Source organism: Zootoca vivipara, chromosome 9 (assembly GCF_963506605.1).
Source record: "Zootoca vivipara chromosome 9, rZooViv1.1, whole genome shotgun sequence".
In the NCBI taxonomy this organism is placed as follows: domain Eukaryota; kingdom Metazoa; phylum Chordata; class Lepidosauria; order Squamata; family Lacertidae; genus Zootoca; species Zootoca vivipara.
In genome coordinates this window covers 4,157,398-4,175,964 of record NC_083284.1, presented here as the reverse complement: position 1 = coordinate 4,175,964, position 18,567 = coordinate 4,157,398, and the positions used below count along the sequence as shown (strand labels likewise).

Sequence of the window (18,567 nt, the reverse complement as noted above, 5' to 3'; positions counted from 1 at the left end):
GTGTGCTGTGCTTTGGCTAGGGCTAGATCCATATTTGCCAAATGTCTGATAGCAGCGGCGTCCTTCTCTCTGAAGCTTCATAAGGCAGGCCTTTTGCCTGGTTAGAACGACGACTCAGAGGAGCTCACCCCTTCTGCTTTCCGTGTGTGGGCTTCTCTGAGATATCTGGCTGACCTACGCTTGGAAACTGGGTGCTGGGCTCTTGCTCTCTAGATGGACCGACCTTGCTGTGATCCTGCGGCCTCTGCCTTGTGTTATCCAGCCCTTCGTTGCTGATCCTTCCCTCCTGACCAGAATCCTCATATGTCTCTGCATCAGCTGAGAGTTGAGGTGCTTTTGTTGCTGCTTTTTGCAAGGACTCAGCAGAAATACTGTGCTTCCCTCTCCTTAAAAAAATAACTGCTGGAGCAGGTAGTCACGCAGAGAAGTGGTGGGAAGACTCATAGAATCGTAGAGTTGGAAGAGACCACAAGGGCCATCCAGTCCAACCCCCTGCCAAGCAGGAAACACCATCAAAGCATTCTTGACATATGGCTGTCAAGCCTCTGCTTAAAGACCTCCAAAGAAGGAGACTCCACCACACTCCTTGGTAGCAAATTCCACTGCCGAACAGCTCTTACTGTCAGGAAGTTCTTCCTAATGTTTAGGTGGAATCTTCTTTCTTGTAGTTTGAATCCATTGCTCCGTGCCCGCTTCTCTGGAGCAGCAGAAAACAACCTTTCTCCCTCCTCTATATGACATACTTTTATATATTTGAACATGGCTATCATATCACCCTTTAACCTTCTCTTCTCCAGGCTAAACATACCCAGCCCCCTAAGCCGTTCCTCATAAGGCATCGTTTCCAGGCCTTTGACCATTTTCGTTGCCCTCTTCCATGGGTGGTCTCCAAAATAGCCTTTTTATTTCGTTGATAACCAAACATGATCCCAGATTGGAAAATCAAGGGAACATGAGACCAGGCGTGTGTGTGTGTGTGTGTGTGTGTGTGTGTGTGTGTGTGTGTGTGGTGTTCTTGTTACCTTGTGAGATAAAGGTAAAGGGACCCCTGACCATTAGGTCCAGTCGTGACCGACTCTGGGGTTGCGCGCTCATCTCGCATTATTGGCCGAGGGAGCCGGCGTATAGCTTCCAGGTCATGTGGCCAGCATGACAAAGCCACTTCTGGCAAACCAGAGCAGCACATGGAAACGCCGTTTACCTTCCCGCTGTAGCGGTTCCTATTTATCTACTTGCATTTTGACGTGCTTTCGAACTGCTAGGTTGGCAGGAGCTGGGACCAAGCAACGGGAGCTCACCCCGTCACAGGGATTCGAACCGCCGACCTTCTGATCGGCAAGCCCTAGGCTCAGTGGTTTAACCACAGCGCCACCTGGGTCCCACCTTGTGAGATATTTTATAGTTATTTCCATAAGGATTCGGTATCTGATGCGAGCTTATGAGTATTCTGGTTATGTTTGTAACTTACATATTTATTTATTTTCATATTAGCTGCCTTGAGCATAGTTTGAACTATGGAAAGGGAACGAGCAAATAAAATGATGTATTATTCATATTACGAAATATTTTCCCTTTGGGAGTTACTGGTGTTCACTGAATTCTAGTCCAGCCCCCTGCCCAAATGCAGGAATCTTGGCTAAAGCATCCATGAAAGGTGACCAGCCAACCTCTACTTAAAAACCTCCAAGGAAGGAGAGACCACCACCTCCCAAGAATGTCCATTCCACTGCCAAGCAGTTCTTGCTCTCAGAAAGTTCTTCCTGATATTTAGTTGGAATCTCCTTCCTTGTAACTTGAAGCCACGGGTTCGAGTCCTACCTTCCAGAGCAGGAGAAAACTAGCTTCCTCGCTATTCCATGTGACACCCCTTGAGATATATGAATAGGGCTCTCATATCCCCTCTCAATCTCCTCTTTTCTCAGCTAAACCTACCCAACTCTTTCAACCGTTCCTCATCAGGCTTTGTTTCCAGACCATTGATCATCTTGCTCACCCTCCTCTGGGTGGATAAAAATCCATTATTATTATTATTATTTATTTAAAAATCATATTTTTAAAATTTTAATCGGATTTTTAAAATAAAATGCTTTTGGAAGAAAAATCTTTCTAAATATAGTTTTCTATTTAAGTTACATTATAGTCCAAAGGCTATTCATCAGGAAATAAGAATTTGTTTTTCATGTGTGCTAAAAACTCAGTCTAAGTTGTTGTTCTAGTTACAGGTAGGTAGCCGTGTTGGTCTGACGTAGTCGAAACAAAATAAAAAAAATTCTTCCAGTAGCACCTTAGAGACCAACTACGTTTGTCATTGTTATGAGCTTTCGTGTCCATGCCCACTTCCTGTGGTTTTTAAAAAATTGTTTAACCACATCAGTTAAGAAACATGGGTTTATATGCAATAATGTTATTGTTTAAGTTAAACAAATTGTTTAAATTGTTATTAAAGAAATGATTATTTTTCTCTTTCCAATAAAGTACAGCAGAAAAGTTGTCCAAATATAAACAGGTAAACCTCTCAACAATTTCATAATTATCTATGTATTTCTAATAGTTATAACCAAATCAGTAACTTTTGATAAAACTGTAAAAACTACTCTGAAAATTTATTATTCCAAAAACGAAACCATCTGGTTGTATATATTAAGGTTATATCAGCAAGAATGAATCTTTCTGTAAAAAAATAATAATGATTTAACTCAAGTCTTAATGACTGATGAGTTAAATCAATTTGATTTGCAGACGACACCAAATTGGGAGCGGTGGCTAATACCCCCGAGGACAGGATCACACTTCAGAATGACCTTAACAGATTAGACAACTGGGCCAAAGCAAACAAGATGAATTTTAACAAGGAGAAATGTAAGGTACTACACTTGGGCAAAAAAAATGAAAGGCACAAATACAGGATGGGTGACACCTGGCTTGAGAGCAGTACATGTGAAAAGGATCTAGGAGTCTTGGTAGACCACAAACTTGACATGAGTCAACAGTGTGATGCAGCAGCTAAAAAAACCAATGCAATTCTGGGCTGCATCAATAGAAGTATAGCATCTAGATCAGGGGTCCCCAGACTTACCGGCGTTTGGGCCGGTTCCCACCGCGCCGATCGTGCGGCGGGCCGGAGGGTGGGGGAGCGCGCGCCTGTGCGGGCCGGCGGGCGGGGGAGTGCGCGCCCGTGCGCATGCGCACGGGCGCTTACTGGCGCGGCGGCGCGATTCCAGGTGGGAAAAGCGCCGACAATCCGTTGTGCGCATGCGCGTGGGCCTCCCCCGACCCGGAAGTGCACCAGAAATGACTTCTTCCGGGTTGGGAGAGGCCCATACGCTTGCGCAGAAAGGATTTTCGGCGCTTTTTTCCCAACCCGGAAGAGCGCTGCCGCGCTGCGCACTATAAGAGCGGGCGGCGGGCAGCGGGGGTCGTCGCGGGCCGGATTGGCAGGCTAATTGGGCCGCATCCGGCCCCCGGGCCGTAGTCTGGGGACCCCTGATCTAGATCAAGGGAAGTAATAGTACCACTGTATTCTGCTCTGGTCAGACCTCACCTGGAGTACTGTGTTCAGTTCTGGGCACCACAGTTCAAGAAGGATACTGACGAGCTGGAACGTGTCCAGAAGAGGGCAACCAAAATGTTCAAAGGCCTGGAAACAATGCCTTATGAGGAACGGCTTAGGGAGCTGGGTATGTTTAGCCTGGAGAAGGGAAGGTTAAGGGGCGATATGATAGCCATGTCCAAATATATAAAAGGATGTCATATAGAGGAGGGAGAAAGGTTGTTTTCTGCTGCTCCAGAGAAGCGGACACGGAGCAATGGATTCAAACAACAAGAAAGAAGATTCCACCTAAACATTAGGAAGAACTTCCTGACAGTAAGAGCTGTTCGGCAGTGGAATTTGCTGCCAAGGAGTGTGGTGGAGTCTCCTTCTTTGGAGGTCTTTAAGCAGAGGCTTGACAGGCATATGTCAAGAATGCTTTGATGGTGTTTCCTGCTTGGCAGGGGGTTGGACTGGATGGCCCTTGGGGTCTCTTCCAACTCTAGGATTCTATGATTCTATGATTTAAATCAAATCCACCCTGGCACACGAGAGTCCCTGCCTTCTTCCCTTCAGCTTTCTTGGCCAAGACAAATGCCGTTATCCTTTTTTGTTTTACCACCAAGATCCTGATGGTCTCCCTTCTTCCATGCAGGTACCAAGAGAAGGTCGCCAGGGAGTTTCGGCTGCCGACGGCCATCAAGCAGTACAAGCTCAACCTGGAGAAGCTCTTTGAGAGGCTGGATCGTGTCCTTCCTCAGAGCTGCCTTGCCATCTGGAACACAGCCCTCCCCATAGGGGAAGAGCCTTTTGGAGCCCTCTACAAAGAGATGGAGGGAGGCTACTGCTCAGCTGAGGTGACTGGGGGGGCCACCTCCCACCAAGGGCAGGGTGGTGGTGGGGTGTCAACCTGTCCCCTAGCCCCCCCATCCCCATGTGGGAATGTTAAAGGTTGTAGGAAAGGATATATTGAATAAATGCCCTATTTTTCCATCTATAGGACGCTCCCATCAACAAGCTGGCTGGCGCCGCTTCTCCCCCCCCCCCCAATGCCACTATCCGTTTATTGGACAACCCCAGTTTTTGACGTGATTTTTGAGTCCAAAAACCTCATCCAATACATGGAAAAATACGGTATTATCCTACCTTCCCTCAGGCTAGTAAGTGATGCAGCAGAGCAGATTCCCCTCACTATAGCTGGAAGCTAGTTTGCAGATTTGTTTGAATCTCTTAGTTGAAATTATGTCCTGGTGTCCCCCTTTAATCCCTCTTGAAAGAATAAAGACACAGGAGTCTTTCTGAGTAAAGTAACAAAAGGTTTACTCACATTTCAGTCCACGATTTGATCCCTGATGAAAGGCAGGCTTTACTTGGTGGTTACATAAACAGAAGTCTTGAGTTTGTCTCATTTGGGGACTGAACTCACGTACTGCTGGCCGAGAGCCAGCAGACAGCAAAATTACATTAAGACAAGAAAATGGCTGCAGGAGAGCAGCATCGAGAGAGCAAGGCGAGAGAGAGGAGAAGACAGAAATCAAGGCAGAAGCAGGACTGAGAAAACGGCTGCGTGACCGGGCTCTTTTGTGGAGTCAGCCAGAGCCATGCCCATCTCCCAGATCACATGTAGGGGGACGGGTGCTCTGAGGACCGGGGGTCCTCAAACTTTTTAAACAGGGCTAGTTCACTGCCCCTTAGACACTGTTGGGGGCTGGACTATAGTTTGAAAAAAATACATTTTGTTTGGGAACGCAACTGCCTCCCTCCCTTCAACAACTACCACACTGCCCTTAAAGTTCGTGCACTCACAAATGTTAGCAAAAGGAATGCCCGCCAACCCGGGCAAAAAGAAGTGTGCCACGGTACCTGTAGTAGCTAAGCAGCCCGTTGCTCAGCACGAACCAGCGGCGCTGGTAGGCCGTCATGTAGTTGAAGAGCCAGCCTTTGTACGTGTTAGGACCGGGGCCGGCCGAGGTTAGGGTGGTCGCGGGGGCAGAGGGCAAGGGCCCCTCGAGGGTGGTGGCCCCGGCCAGGCTCATGGTGGCGAGGAGGGCGTGGGGAGGAGGAGGGAGGCAAGGTGGCTGCTTGGAGGGAAGGCAAGGGACTGCGCTGAGCAGGGAGACCAGCAATAATAATAATAATAATAATAATAATAATAATAATAATAATAATAATAATTTATTATTTATACCCCGCCCATCTGGCCGGGTTCCCCCAGCCACTCTGGGCGGCTTCCAACAAAACATTAAAATACAGAAATCAAACATTAAAAGCTTCCCTAAACAGGGCTGCCTTGAAATGCCTTCTAAAGGTCTGGTAATTGTTGTTCTCTTTGACCTCTGGTGGGAGGGCATTCCACAGGGTGGGCGCCACTACCGAGAAGGCCTTCTGCCTGGTTCCCTGAAACTTGGCTTCTCGTAGTGAGGGAACCGCCAGAAGACCCTCGGTGCTGGATCTCAGTGTCCAGGCAGAACGATGGGGGTGGAAACGCTCCTTCAGGTATACTGGACCGAGGCTGTTTAGGGCTTTAAAGGTCAGCACCAACACTTTGAATTGTGCTCGGAAACGTACTGGGAGCCAATGTAGGTCTTTCAGGACCGGTGTTATGTGGTCTCGGCAGCCGCTCCCAGTCACCAGTCTAGCTGCCGCATTCTGGGATAGTTGTAGCTAGAAAGTGTCGGCACTGCACAGCGGCGCTGTTGCCTTCCTGCCTCCTGCTACTATTGGGACCAGTTTGCCTACAAGATCCCCTTTCCTCACATGCTCTCCACTTGAATTGGTGGAATTGGCGCTGTTACAGGTGGCCCCAAACAGACCCTCCTAGTGCCCCCATTTTCCAGGGACCTCCCGGCTTCTGATTTGATCCCGGAATGGCCCGCTTTTCCTTAGGATGTCCTTATTTTCATTGGAGAAATGTTGGCGGGGATGGTGTTATCCGATCCCCAAGCCGTCTGAAGGGAATCCTGTATAGGGAAGATTTTTTTAAAAAAATGTTTTATGTTTTATTAAGTTTTTATATACTGTATGTTGGAAGCCACCCAGAGTGGCTGGGGCAACCCGGTCAGATGGGCGGGGTATAAATAGTAAAATTATCATTATAGGAGTCCCTATTTTCATTGTAGAAATGTTGGAGGGTATGCTGTAATACTTATTCCGCATTTGTAAGAACTCTTATCTTTTAATGTGGCACTTTGGAACTCCCTGCCTATTGATCCCAGGCAGGTGACATCTCCATATTTAAGTCTTTCGCCTCTTTAACTTTTTGAAAGCCTTCCTTTATTGTTGTTAGTTTTTTCCTATTGATAAATTTTATTTTATCTTTTTTGTAGACGGTTTGGGATTTTTTTTTAAAGCACAATCAAGCATTGTATGCAGGTTATGAAATAATAATAATAATAATTAATAATAATAATTTATTATTTATACCCCGCCCATCTGGCTGGGTTTCCCCAGCCCCTCTGGGCGGCTTCCAACCGAATATTAAAAACAGTACAGCATCAAACATTAAAAACTTCCCTAAACAGGGCCGCCTTCAGTTGTCTTCTAAAAGTAAAATAGTTGCTTATTGCCTTGACATCTGGTGGGAGGGCGGGTGCCACTACCGAGAAGGCCCTCTGTCTGGTTCCCTGTAACCTCCCTTCTTGCATGGAGGGAACCGCCAGAAGGCCCTCGGTCCTGGACCTCAGTGTCCGGGCTGAATGATGGGGGTGGAGATGCTCCTTCAGGTATACAGGACCAAGGCCGTTTAGGGCTTTAAAGTTCAGTACCAACACTTTGAATTGTGCTCAGAAACGTACTGGGAGCCAGTGTAGATCTCTCAGGACCGGTGTTACGTGGTCCCGGCGGCCACTCCCAGTCACTAGTCTAGCTGCCGCATTCTGGATTAATTGCAGTTTCCGGGTCACCTTCAAAGGTAGCCCCACGTAGAGAGCATTGCAGTAGTCCAAGCGGGAGATAACCAGAGCGTGCACCACTCTGGCGAGACAGTCTGCAGGCAGGTAGGGTCTCAGCCTGCGTACCAGATGGAGCTGGTAGACAGCCGCCCTGGGCACAGAATTGACCTGCGCCTCCATGGACAGCTGTGAGTCCAAAACGACTCCCAGGCTGCGCACCTGGTCCTTCAGGGGCACAGTTACCCCATTCAGGACCAGGGAGTCCTCCACACCCGCCCGCCTCCTGTCCCCCCAAAACAGTACTTCTGTCTTGTAAATATGTAGGATGTCTTGTAAATATGCAGGATGTAGAAAAAGCGACTCCTATGGATGTGGTTGAAGCCAACTTCTATGGTGCCAGCCTCGCCTGCAGCTATGGCTTCGACGTCCTGGATCTCCATTTCTTCCTGCGCTTTGAGGACGATCTCCGCATTAAAGACAGGGTGCACTGGAACTTTTTGGCACACCGGTTTATTACCAGGTACCTGCTGACCTTCATTGCTGATTCGTGGGGAGTCGAACTTGAGAAGAGGAATCCCAGCACAGGTGAGTGTGGCTCAAGAACAGGTGAAGAGCTGGATGGAAGGCGGAGGTTGCAGAAGGTCCGGAAGACAATACCGGTAGCTGTAAAAGAGTTTTTGAGAAGGGGGATTTGGGGCTTCACTCGCTGCTGCTGCTTCTTTGGCGATTCCTCATAGCCGAGTAAGATTTTCTTCCATGAGCACAGTTTTAAAAGTGAGTCCGCAAATGACTGTGGAGGCCAATTCTGGATCCACACGTCCTTCCACAGTGGGGACATTGGTTTCCGGGCGGGAGTTGATCATGGTGTGGATTTGCCAAGCGTGTCTTCCTCTTAGCCCGTTTCTCCCTTGTGCGTAGCTGTCAAGTTCTTCCTTTTTAAAAGGGAAATTCCCTTATGCTGAATAGGCTTCCTCGTGAGAAAAGGGAAAACTTGGCAGCTATGCCCTTCCGTCCTGAGTTCGAGTGTCTTCAGAGGCTGTTCTCCAACTGGAGCACTCGCAGGCCAGTGCTCCCCAATTGTCGGTGTTTATACTGCATTTTTTAAGATTTGCCTTGAGAGTGTCTTTAAACCTCTTTTGTCCACCACCAGCATAATGCTCCCCATTTTTAAGGAAACAGAATACTTGCTAACAGAGTACTTAATATGCCAAATTGTGTGTGTGGATTCTAGGAGAAATGCAGCTGCCCCACAAGGGACTCATGATAGTTGCTATAGCTCGGTTGTGTGTGAGTGGGTGACCAGGAAGTCCTCCTTTGTGCCCCTTGAGATAAGGGCTCCAAAATCCTAGAATTGTAGAGTTGGGAGGTACCCCGAGGGTCATCTAGACCAACCCCCCTGCAATGCAGGAATTCTTTGCCCAAGGTGGGGCTTAGAACCCACGACCCTGAGATTAAGAGGAAGGGAGGGCAAAAAGAAAGGGCCACAGAGCCTGCTGCGGGTGCTGAGCTTCTTGCAAAGAACAACAGGTACAATTTCCCCCTCCCCATTTCTCCAGAATAATGGCCTCTCTCTTGCCTCCCACCTTGCAGGGATTGGTTGGAACGGGACTGCAGCAAATCATCCAGTTTACCCACAACTGCCCCCCATACCCCAGTTGTGCCGTGACTTTTTCTCGGCTGATGACGCTCCTATTAGGCAGCTCGTTGAGGTCAGAGAAGCCCCTGTCAGTTACGGTGGTCCCTATGGCAACAGACCTGTGGCTGGATTCGAATACAATCCCCAGGACCCCTCGGCCCAGCATGGCTGGCTCTTTCCTGCCCACCCGCCTTTTGAGCACCACAGCAATCCATACGACGGCGGGCCAGGGGGTGGATTGGACTGTCACGACTATCCACCCGACGATGGACAGCTCACTCCGGACCCCCAGTTTAATGACCATCAGAACGGTTCCTGCAGCCGCAGGGGCGGGCGTTGGAATGGCCTGTTTCCCCCAGGTATGTCCCTGCAAACCCCTGTTGTCCCTCTGAGATGCGTTTAGGAGCCCACACGGTCCTGGGAAGAGAGGTCTCCTTGGAGGGATGGGAAGGGGTTTGGCAGCAGCCCCAAAAGGGTGGGGGTGGGGATGAGCAGAGGCCAGGGGTGGATGGCAAGAGAGGCTTTGCTTGCTGGGAAAAGTGGGGGGGGGGGGAGGGCGGGGAGACGACGAAGGGGAATTTGAAGCAGGACATCCTACAATTGGGCTTTCCCATCAGCTCCTGCTTTCTGTGCTATTTGAAACTGTGATACAATACAATAGATGGATTCAAGGGCATACACAAGATTTATTTTAGGTGGGGCAGGCTTTATGTTAGGGGGCCCCCCAAGAACCAAGATACCTTGGTTAGTCAAGTATTTCTATTCATTTACTTGATGGGGGGCCACTGCTACGCCCATGGATGGAAAGGTATGTAGTATGATTATTATTTAAATCATTAGTCAGTAAGACTTGATTTAAATCATTTTGTTACAGAAAGACTCATTATTGCTGGTAAAATCTTAATATTTGCAACCAGATGAAGGTTTCATTTTTGGAAAAAATAAATTTTCAGAGTAGTTTTTACAGTTATATCAAAAATTACTGATTTGGTTATACTATTAGAAATTCACAGACAGATAATTATAAAATTATTGTGAGGTTTAATAAGTTAACTCTTTATATTTGAACTACTTTTCTGCTGTACTTTATTGGAAGGAGAAAAACAATCATTTCCTTAAAAACAATTTAAACCATTTATTTAACTAAAACAATAGCATTGCAGCATATGTATCCATGTTTGTTAACATATGTGGTTAAATGATTAAAAAAAACCCAAACAACTTAGACTGAGTTTTAGTACACATGAAAAACAGAAAACAAATCCTTATTTCCTGATGTGTAGCCTTTGGACTATACTGTAACTTAAATAGAAAACTATCTTTAGAAAGATTTTCCTTCCAAAGCATTTTATTTTTAAAATCCAATGTATTTTTTTTTAAAAAAATCTGATTTAAATTTAAAAAACCCTATTTTTTTGTTTTAAAAAAAATCATTGGTTTTTATCCACCCTGCCTAGAACAGAGACAGTTCAGCTGCTGAAAGTGGTACATACATTTCCTAAGTTGCAGCGAACTAGGCAGAGGGCCTTCTCGGTGGTGGCGCCTGCCCTGTGGAACGCCCTCCCAACAGATGTCAAAGAGGAAAACAACTACCAGACTTTTAGAAGACATCTGAAGGCTTTTAATGTTTAATAGATTATTGTGTTTTATTTTTCTGTTGGAAGCTGCCCAGAGTGGCTGGGGAAACCCAGCCAGATGGGCGGGGTATAAATAATAAATTATTATTATTATTACTATTATTACTAAGTTTCCAGAGGGCAGCAGCCTAAGCTCACACATGTCTCAACTGTGCAGCCGATTCTGGGTTTTTCTGCCGCTTTTACTTGCTGTGCCCGCTCTGCTTCCCCCCTCTGACCTCTTTCTCGCTTTCCTCCAGAAACCCACCCCAACGGCTCCCCTATTCCCACACTGGCCAGGCGCGCCAGGCGATTCCAGAGAAGGCGGCGCCCCGAGTTCATACACCACCACCCCCACGAGCAACGCCAAAGCGCCCAGCCCTACCCCGTGTGGCGGGGCCGCGGCAGACACGCTTGGCGTCATTCCCAAAGGTCAAGATTTGTCTGGAGATGCCCCTCCCGCTCTTAGCAGGGGCTCCGGCAGCCTTGAATGTTCTTCTCTTGCAGACAGCAGCCCAACATGTCAGGACTGGGGGTGGGTTTTTGGGGGTGTGTGTGTGTTTGCCTGTGGGTGTCGAGGGCTTCTGCGAACGCGGTGGAAGGACGGATCGCTCGATCTCCAGCCTGCTATTGGACACCCTTTGCTCACATGCTCCCAAGTGGGGGGCCAGACCATCTTTCTGAACGCAGGGTTGGCCCCCAAGAGGTGCCCCCCCACCCACTCTGGACGCTGCTACTTTTTCACCTTCTTTCACCCCGTGGAAGAAGGGTGTCTTCGCAACCAGCTCTGAAAAGCAAGCTCGGTAGTCCTGCCTCAGGCACACACCTGGCAATCAAAGTACATTCAGCCCACGTTTTTAAGCTCCACCCCCCCCCCTGGGAACTATATTTCCCCCGCTCACAGACCTACAGGGCCCTACAGTTCCCAGAATGCTTTGGGGGTACAGTCATGTGCTTTAAAGGTATGTTGTGGCTCTGCCCCTAGTCTTTTTTCTTTTGTAAATATTTTTCATTAAAGATTTCTTGAATTACAAAGGTGTGTGCAGTGTCTCTCATATTTTAACATGTATCTTTTTTGCAAATCAGTTTCATTTGTTAAGACACTAAGAAGAAAGAGGGAAAACGAGGTAGATAGGGGACGGGAGGGTGGATGGGGGGTGAGAGTAGGTGACGGTGTTTCTGTTTTGCTTAATATATGTAGGGCTTGATGTCCGCTTTGTTTGTGTTGGTACGCCTTTATTTGCTTGTGTTCTTCTGATGGTGAGAGAGATTTGGGTTGGCCAAGGGTGTAGTTGTTCATTTGTAATTGGCTGTTGTCTTTGTCCATGGAGTTTTCTTGGCAGGGATACTGGAGTGGCTTGCCAGTTCCTTCTCCAGGTGGATCACGTTTAGTCAAAACTCTCCACTATGACCTGTCCATCTTGGGTGGCCCTGCATGGCATAGCTCATAGCTTCTCTGAGTTATTCAAGCCCCTTCACCACGACAAGGCATTGATCCATGAAGGGGCCAAGACAGGAGTGCCTGGCATGCTATGGTCCATGGGGTCACGAAGAGTCGGACACGACTAAACGACTAAACAACAACAACAATTGGCTATGATGGTCTTTGTTTTCATGTGTGAGTGGGGTGGGTGGGTATTTTTGGGTCAGGTTAGCCATACTGATTTGTATGCTGGCGGTAAGTTTTTGTCATCATCTTGTTGGGCTGCGTGTGTGATAAAGGGGAACCATACCGGGGTGAAGGCATCCTCTTCTATTTGTCCCCATGCCAGTTTCAGCTTATTGGTTAGTTTTTCTAGTAACTGCCCCTAGTCATGGGATGAGCTGCAGGTGATCTATTATTGCCCTGTTGATATCGGCACAAACCGCCTGGGTTGTTTTTGACAGGATTTTTAAATTCACCATGAAATGCCGCCCAGGGCTGTAGAGAGGCTGGGTGGAAGCACTTCTTTCCCAAAGGGCTCTACTATCTCCCTGCCATGGAGGGTGGGGCAGACTGCCTTTAAAGTAGTGGGGAGTGGGAGCCGAATGTGGCCCTCTGCATGTTCTTGTCAGGCCCTCTGGACTTTTCCCCAGGGAGTTGAGGTCAGGCTGTGTTGTAGGAATTTAGGGGGTGGGAGTTGAGGTCAGGCTGTGTTCCCATCTATCTTTGAGAACGTGGCTGTTCATGCGAATTTTCATTCAGCTAGCACAGGAAGCCCATTTTCACATTGCACCCGTAGGGTGGGCAGGTGGGTGGGTAGGCAGACACTGGGTTTGGGGGGCAAAATGTGCCACCTCTTTGCATTTTCCAACCTGCGACCCACCTGCCCAGGTGACCCTGGCTTGTGGATCCACAAAGGAAGGACGGTTACTAGAAGTATCTTCATTTCCCCTCCCAGTGCAGCTGACTCTGCTTCTTCCTCTACACGGGAACATATGGAAACTAGTCTTTTGCACTGGGGTCTCAGGAGCATGGTCTAGTGGGAAGGTCTCCTGCACAAGCCCCAGTGAGATATAAGCTATGCAAGAACTCGCTCCAGAGACCTCGCCACAGGGTCAGGCAAGCTGCCCGAAATGACTCCCGGGGAAAGAGCTTTTTCAGTCTGAATGTAAAATGTTTTTCAAAAGCCTCAATGTGAGGGGGGGGGAGGAGAATCCTTATCTCCAAACCCAGCTGGGGCCTGTTGGAGTGAAATCATAGAATCATAGAGTTGGAAGAGACCACAAGGGCCATCCAGTCCAACCCCCTGCCAAGCAGGAAACACCATCAAAGCATTCTTGACATATGTCTGTCAAGCCTCTGCTTAAAGACCTCCAAAGAAGGAGACTCCACCACACTCATTGACAGCAAATTCCACTGCCAAACAGCTTACTGTCAGGAAGTTCTTCCTAATGTTTAGGTGGACTCTTCTTTCTTGTAGCTTGAATCCATTGCTCCGTGTCCGCTTCTCTGGAGCAGCAGAAAATAACCTTTCATCCTCTTCTATATGACATCCTATCATATATTTGAACATGCCTATCATATCACCCCTTCATGGATCAATGCCTTGTCGTGGCGAAGGGGCTTGAATAACTCAGAGAAGCTATGAGCTATGCCATGCAGGGCCACCCAAGATGGACAGGTCATAGTGGAGAGTTTTGACTAAACGTGATCCACCTGGAGAGGGAACTGGCAAGCCACTCCAGTATCCCTGCCAAGAAAACTCCATGGACAAAGACAACAGGCATATAAAAGTTATGACGCTGGAAGATGAGCCCCTCAGGTCGGAAGGCGTCCAACATGCTACTGAGGAAGAGCGGAGGACAAGTACAAGTAGATTCAGAGCTGATGAAGCGGCTGGGCCAAAGCCGAAAGGACGCTCAGTTGCGGATATGCCTGGAAGCGAAAGGAAAGTCCGATGCTGTAAAGAAAAATATTGCATAGGAACCTGGAATGTAAGAACCATGAGTGGAGGTAAGCTGGATGTGGTCAAAAATGAGATGACAAGAATAAATATCGACATCCTGGGCATCAGTGAACTAAAATGGAAGGGAATGGGCGAATTCAGTTCGGGTGACTATCATATCTACTACTGTGGGCAAGAATCCTGTAGCAGAAATGGAGTGGCCCTCATAGTCAACAAAAGAGTGGCAAAAGCTGTAATGGGATGCAATCTCAAAAATGACAGAATGATCTCGATACGAATCCAAGGCAGACCTTTTAACATCACAGTAATCCAAGTTTATGCACCAACTACCGGTGCTGAAGAAAGTGAAATTGACCAATTCTATGAAGACCTACAACACCTTCTAGAAATGACACCAAAGAAGGATGTTCTTCTCATTACAGGGGATTGGAATGCTAAAGTAGGGAATCAAGAGATAAAAGGAACAACTGGCAAGTTTGGCCTTGGAGTTCAAAATGAAGCAGGGCAAAGGCTAATAGAGTTCTGTCAAGAGAACAAGCTGGTCATCACAAACACTCTCTTCCAACAACACAAGAGACGACTCTACACATGGATATCACCAAATGGGCAGCATCGAAATCAGATTGATTATATTCTCTGCAGCCAAAGATGGAGAAGCTCTATACAGTCAGCAAAAACAAGACCTGGAGCGGACTGTAACTCAGATCATCAGCTTCTTATAGCAAAATTCCAGCTTAAACTGAAGAAAGTAGGAAAAACCACTGGGCCAGTAAGATACAATCTGAATCAAATCCCTTATGAATACACAGTGGAAGTGAGGAACAGGTTTAAGGATTTAGATTTGGTGGACAGAGTGCCTGAAGAACTATGGATGGAGGCTCGTAACATTATACAGGAGGCAGCAACGAAAACCATCCCAAGGAAAAGGAAATGCAAGAAAGCAAAATGGCTATCCAAGGAGGCCTTACAAATAGCGGAGGAGAGGAGGCAAGCAAAATGCAAGGGAGATAGGGAAAGATACAGGAAACTGAATGCAGATTTCCAAAAAACAGCAAGGAGAGACAAGAGGGTCTTCTTAAATGAGCAATGCAAAGAAATAGAGGAAAACAATAGAATGGGGAAAACCAGAGATCTGTTCAAGAAAATTGGAGATATGAAAGGAACATTTCGTACAAAGATTACCATAATCAAGGACAAAAGTGGTAAGGACCTAACAGAAGCAGAAGACATCAAGAAGAGGTGGCAAGAATACACAGAGGAATTATACCAGAAAGATATGGAGGTCTCATACACCCCAGGTAGTGTGGTTGCTGACCTTGAGCCAGACATCTTGGAGAGTGAAGTCAAATGGGCCTTAGAAAGCATTGCTAATAACAAGGCCAGTGGAAGTGATGATACTCCAGCTGAACTATTTAAAATTTTAAAAGATGATGCTGTTAAGGTGCTACACCCAATATGCCAGCAAGTTTGGAAAACTCAGCAATGGCCAGAGGATTGGAGAAGATCAGTCTACATCCCAATTCCAAAGAAGGGCAGTGCCAAAGAATGCTCCAACTACCGCACAATTGCGCTCATTTCACACGCTAGCAAGGTTATGCTTAAAATTCTACAAGGCAGGCTTAGGCAGTATGTGGACTGAGAACTCCCAGAAGTGCAAGCTGGATTTCGAAAGGGCAGAGGAACCAGAGACCAAATAGCAAACATGCGCTGGATTATGGAGAAAGCTAGAGAGTTCCAGAAAAATGTCTACTTCTGCTTCATTGACTATGCAAAAGCCTTTGACTGTGTCGACCACAGCAAACTATGGCAAGTTCTTAAAGAAATGGGAGTGCCTGATCACCTCATCTGTCTCCTGAGAAATCTCTATGTGGGACAAGAAGCTACAGTTAGAACTGGATATGGAACAACTGATTGGTTCAAAATTGGAAAAGGAGTACGACAAGGTTGTATATTGTCTCCCTGCTTATTTAACTTATATGCAGAATTCATCATGCGAAAGGCTGGACTAGATGAATCCCAAGCCGGAATTAAGATTGCCGGAAGAAATATCAACAACCTCAGATATGCAGATGACACAACCTTGATGGCAGAAAGCGAGGAGGAATTAAAGAACCTTTTAATGAGGGTGAAAGAGGAGAGCGCAAAATATGGTCTGAAGCTCAACATCAAAAAAACCAAGATCATGGCCACTGGTCCCATCACCTCCTGGCAAATAGAAGGGGAAGAAATGGAGGCAGTGAGAGATTTTACTTTCTTGGGCTCCTTGAGCACTGCAGATGGTGACAGCAGTCACGAAATTAAAAGACGCCTGCTTCTTGGGACAAAAGCAATGACAAACCTAGACAGCATCTTAAAAAGCAGAGACATCACTTTGCCGACAAAGGTCCGTATAGTTAAAGCTATGGTTTTCCCAGTAGTGATGTATGGAAGTGAGAGCTGGACCATAAAGAAGGCTGATCGTCGAAGAATTGATGCTTTTGAATTATGGTGCTGGAGGAGACTCTTGAGAGTCACATGGACTGCTAGAAGATCAAACCTATCCATTCTTAAGGAAATCAGCCCTGAGTGCTCCCTGGAAGGACAGATCGTGAAGCTGAGGCTCCAATACTTTGGCCACCTCATGAGAAGAGAAGAATCCTTGGAAAAGACCCTGATGTTGGGAAAGATTGAGGGCACTAGGAGAAGGGGACGACAGAGGACAAGATGGTTGGACAGTGTTCTCGAAGCTACGAACATGAGTTTGACCAAACTGCGGGAGGCAGTGCAGGACAGGAGTGCCTGGCGTGCTATGGTCCATGGGGTCACGAAGAGTCGGACACGACTAAACGACTAAACAACAACAATCATATCACCCCTTAACCTTCTCTTCTCCAGGCTAAACATACCCAGCTCCCTAAGCCGTTCCTCATAAGGCATCGTTTCCAGGCCTTTGACCATTTTGGTTGCCCTCTTCTGGACACGTTCCAGCTTGTCAGTATCCTTCTTGAACTGTGGTGCCCAGAACTGGACACAGTACTCCAGCTGAGGTCTGACCAGAGCAGAATACAGTGGTACTATTACTTCCCTTGATCTAGATGCTATACTCCTATTGATGCAGCCCAGAATTGCATTGGCTTTTTTAGCTGCTGCATCACACTGCTGACTCATGTCAAGTTTGTGGTCTACCAAGACTCCTAGATCCTTTTCACATGTACTGCTCTCAAGCCGTACAAATGCATTATCTGAAAGGAGAACAGATTTTTGAGGAGAAAAAGCTGTTTCACAAAGGCAGCATTTTTCTCTCTGAAAGGAAATACTATGATAAAAGTGTGTTTGGTAATCTTCTTTTTGTCTTTCTGTTTAGAGGAGGGCTGTTTGTCCTTGCAGTGAAAATGTCCCCATTTTACAGGTGGAGAACTGAGAGACAGTGTGGTGTGAAACAAGTCCATGGGAGAGGAGGGACCCAAAAGCAGAGAGTTAAAGTGCCTTTGGGGTGGGGGTTGTTATTATATTTATTTATGTATCCCACCTTTTTGCGAGACGGTTCGCACAAATGGAAAGGACACGGATGAACTGCAAAAAGCCAAGAACGTATCAAAGGCAACCAGTGCAAAGCAACTGAACGCTAGTAGAACTAAAACAATGTAAAATACAGATCTCTTAAAGTGCAGATAAAAAAACCCCTATTAATAGCCCTTTCATTAAAAAAACCCAGTCAGTTTCCCAAAGCTTTGTTGGAACAAGAAAGTCTCCACCTGCCAGTGGAAGGACAATATGGAGGGAGCCAGTCTAGCTTCTCTAGGGAGGGAACTCTATAGTTTGGGAGCCACCACCGAGAAGGCCCTCTCCTGCGTCCCCACCATTGCATTTGCTTAGGAGAGAGTGAAAGGACGGAGCAAAAAGTGGGTGGCACACAGACTCACCTGTTCACACAAGTACCCACCCTCTGCCTCCCCCCCCGGCTTTCATCCATCTTCCACCCAATCTCCAGGCTTGTGGGTGTTGTGAGCCACAATGGAGGAAGTGGAGGCCCTGCATGGCGTTAACTTGCCAGCACGGGACCTGAAGGCTATTTTCCACACAGTAGCTTAAGCCTGGAGGTCCCTCCACTTCCCCCCCCCCAATTCAAGGAGAACCAGACATCATGGAGAAGGGTTTCCGTTCCAGAGCATGGCCAGGGAAGGACCCCTGCACATTAACACTGGGTTACTCCGCAGGCAGAGGGTCCCAGGTAAAATCCCTGGCAGCGTCGCCAGCTAAAAATGATCTTGTAGCAGGCTGCATGAGGAACCCCCTGTTGGAAGTGTGCCAACCCCAAAATGCCAGCTTTATGATGGGCTGCTGGCTGGTCCTGCCTCAGAGCATCAAATTGTGCGGAGAGCCAGACAGGTCGTCTGCATTTGGGTTTAACTCATCTGGTTTCCCCCTCTGTTCAAAATCTCCTTCCAGGAATCCTACACTGGGGGCTCCCAGAGACTCACGGGCAGGCAGGACTCCCAAGAATCTGTGGCCTGCTTTTTTCAATTTT

At 47.3% G+C, this 18,567-nt stretch overlaps 1 protein-coding gene across 4 annotated transcripts in view; it reads left to right on the top strand.

The window, feature by feature from the left end:
* The window catches only part of LOC118077544 (PC-esterase domain-containing protein 1B), a 35,016-nt gene extending 23,310 nt beyond the window's left edge, over nt 1-11,706 (top strand). For all 4 annotated transcript variants that reach the window (XM_035101177.2, XM_060278322.1, XM_035101178.2 and 1 more), the window contains 4 exons: nt 4,185-4,386; nt 7,764-8,004; nt 9,010-9,414; nt 10,932-11,706. In XM_035101177.2, coding sequence (XP_034957068.2) covers nt 4,185-4,386; nt 7,764-8,004; nt 9,010-9,414; nt 10,932-11,140 — 1,057 coding nt within the window. In that variant the 3' untranslated portion in view covers nt 11,141-11,706. The remainder of the gene's footprint in view (nt 1-4,184; nt 4,387-7,763; nt 8,005-9,009; nt 9,415-10,931) is intronic.
* The last annotated feature ends 6,861 nt before the right edge of the window (nt 11,707-18,567 follow it).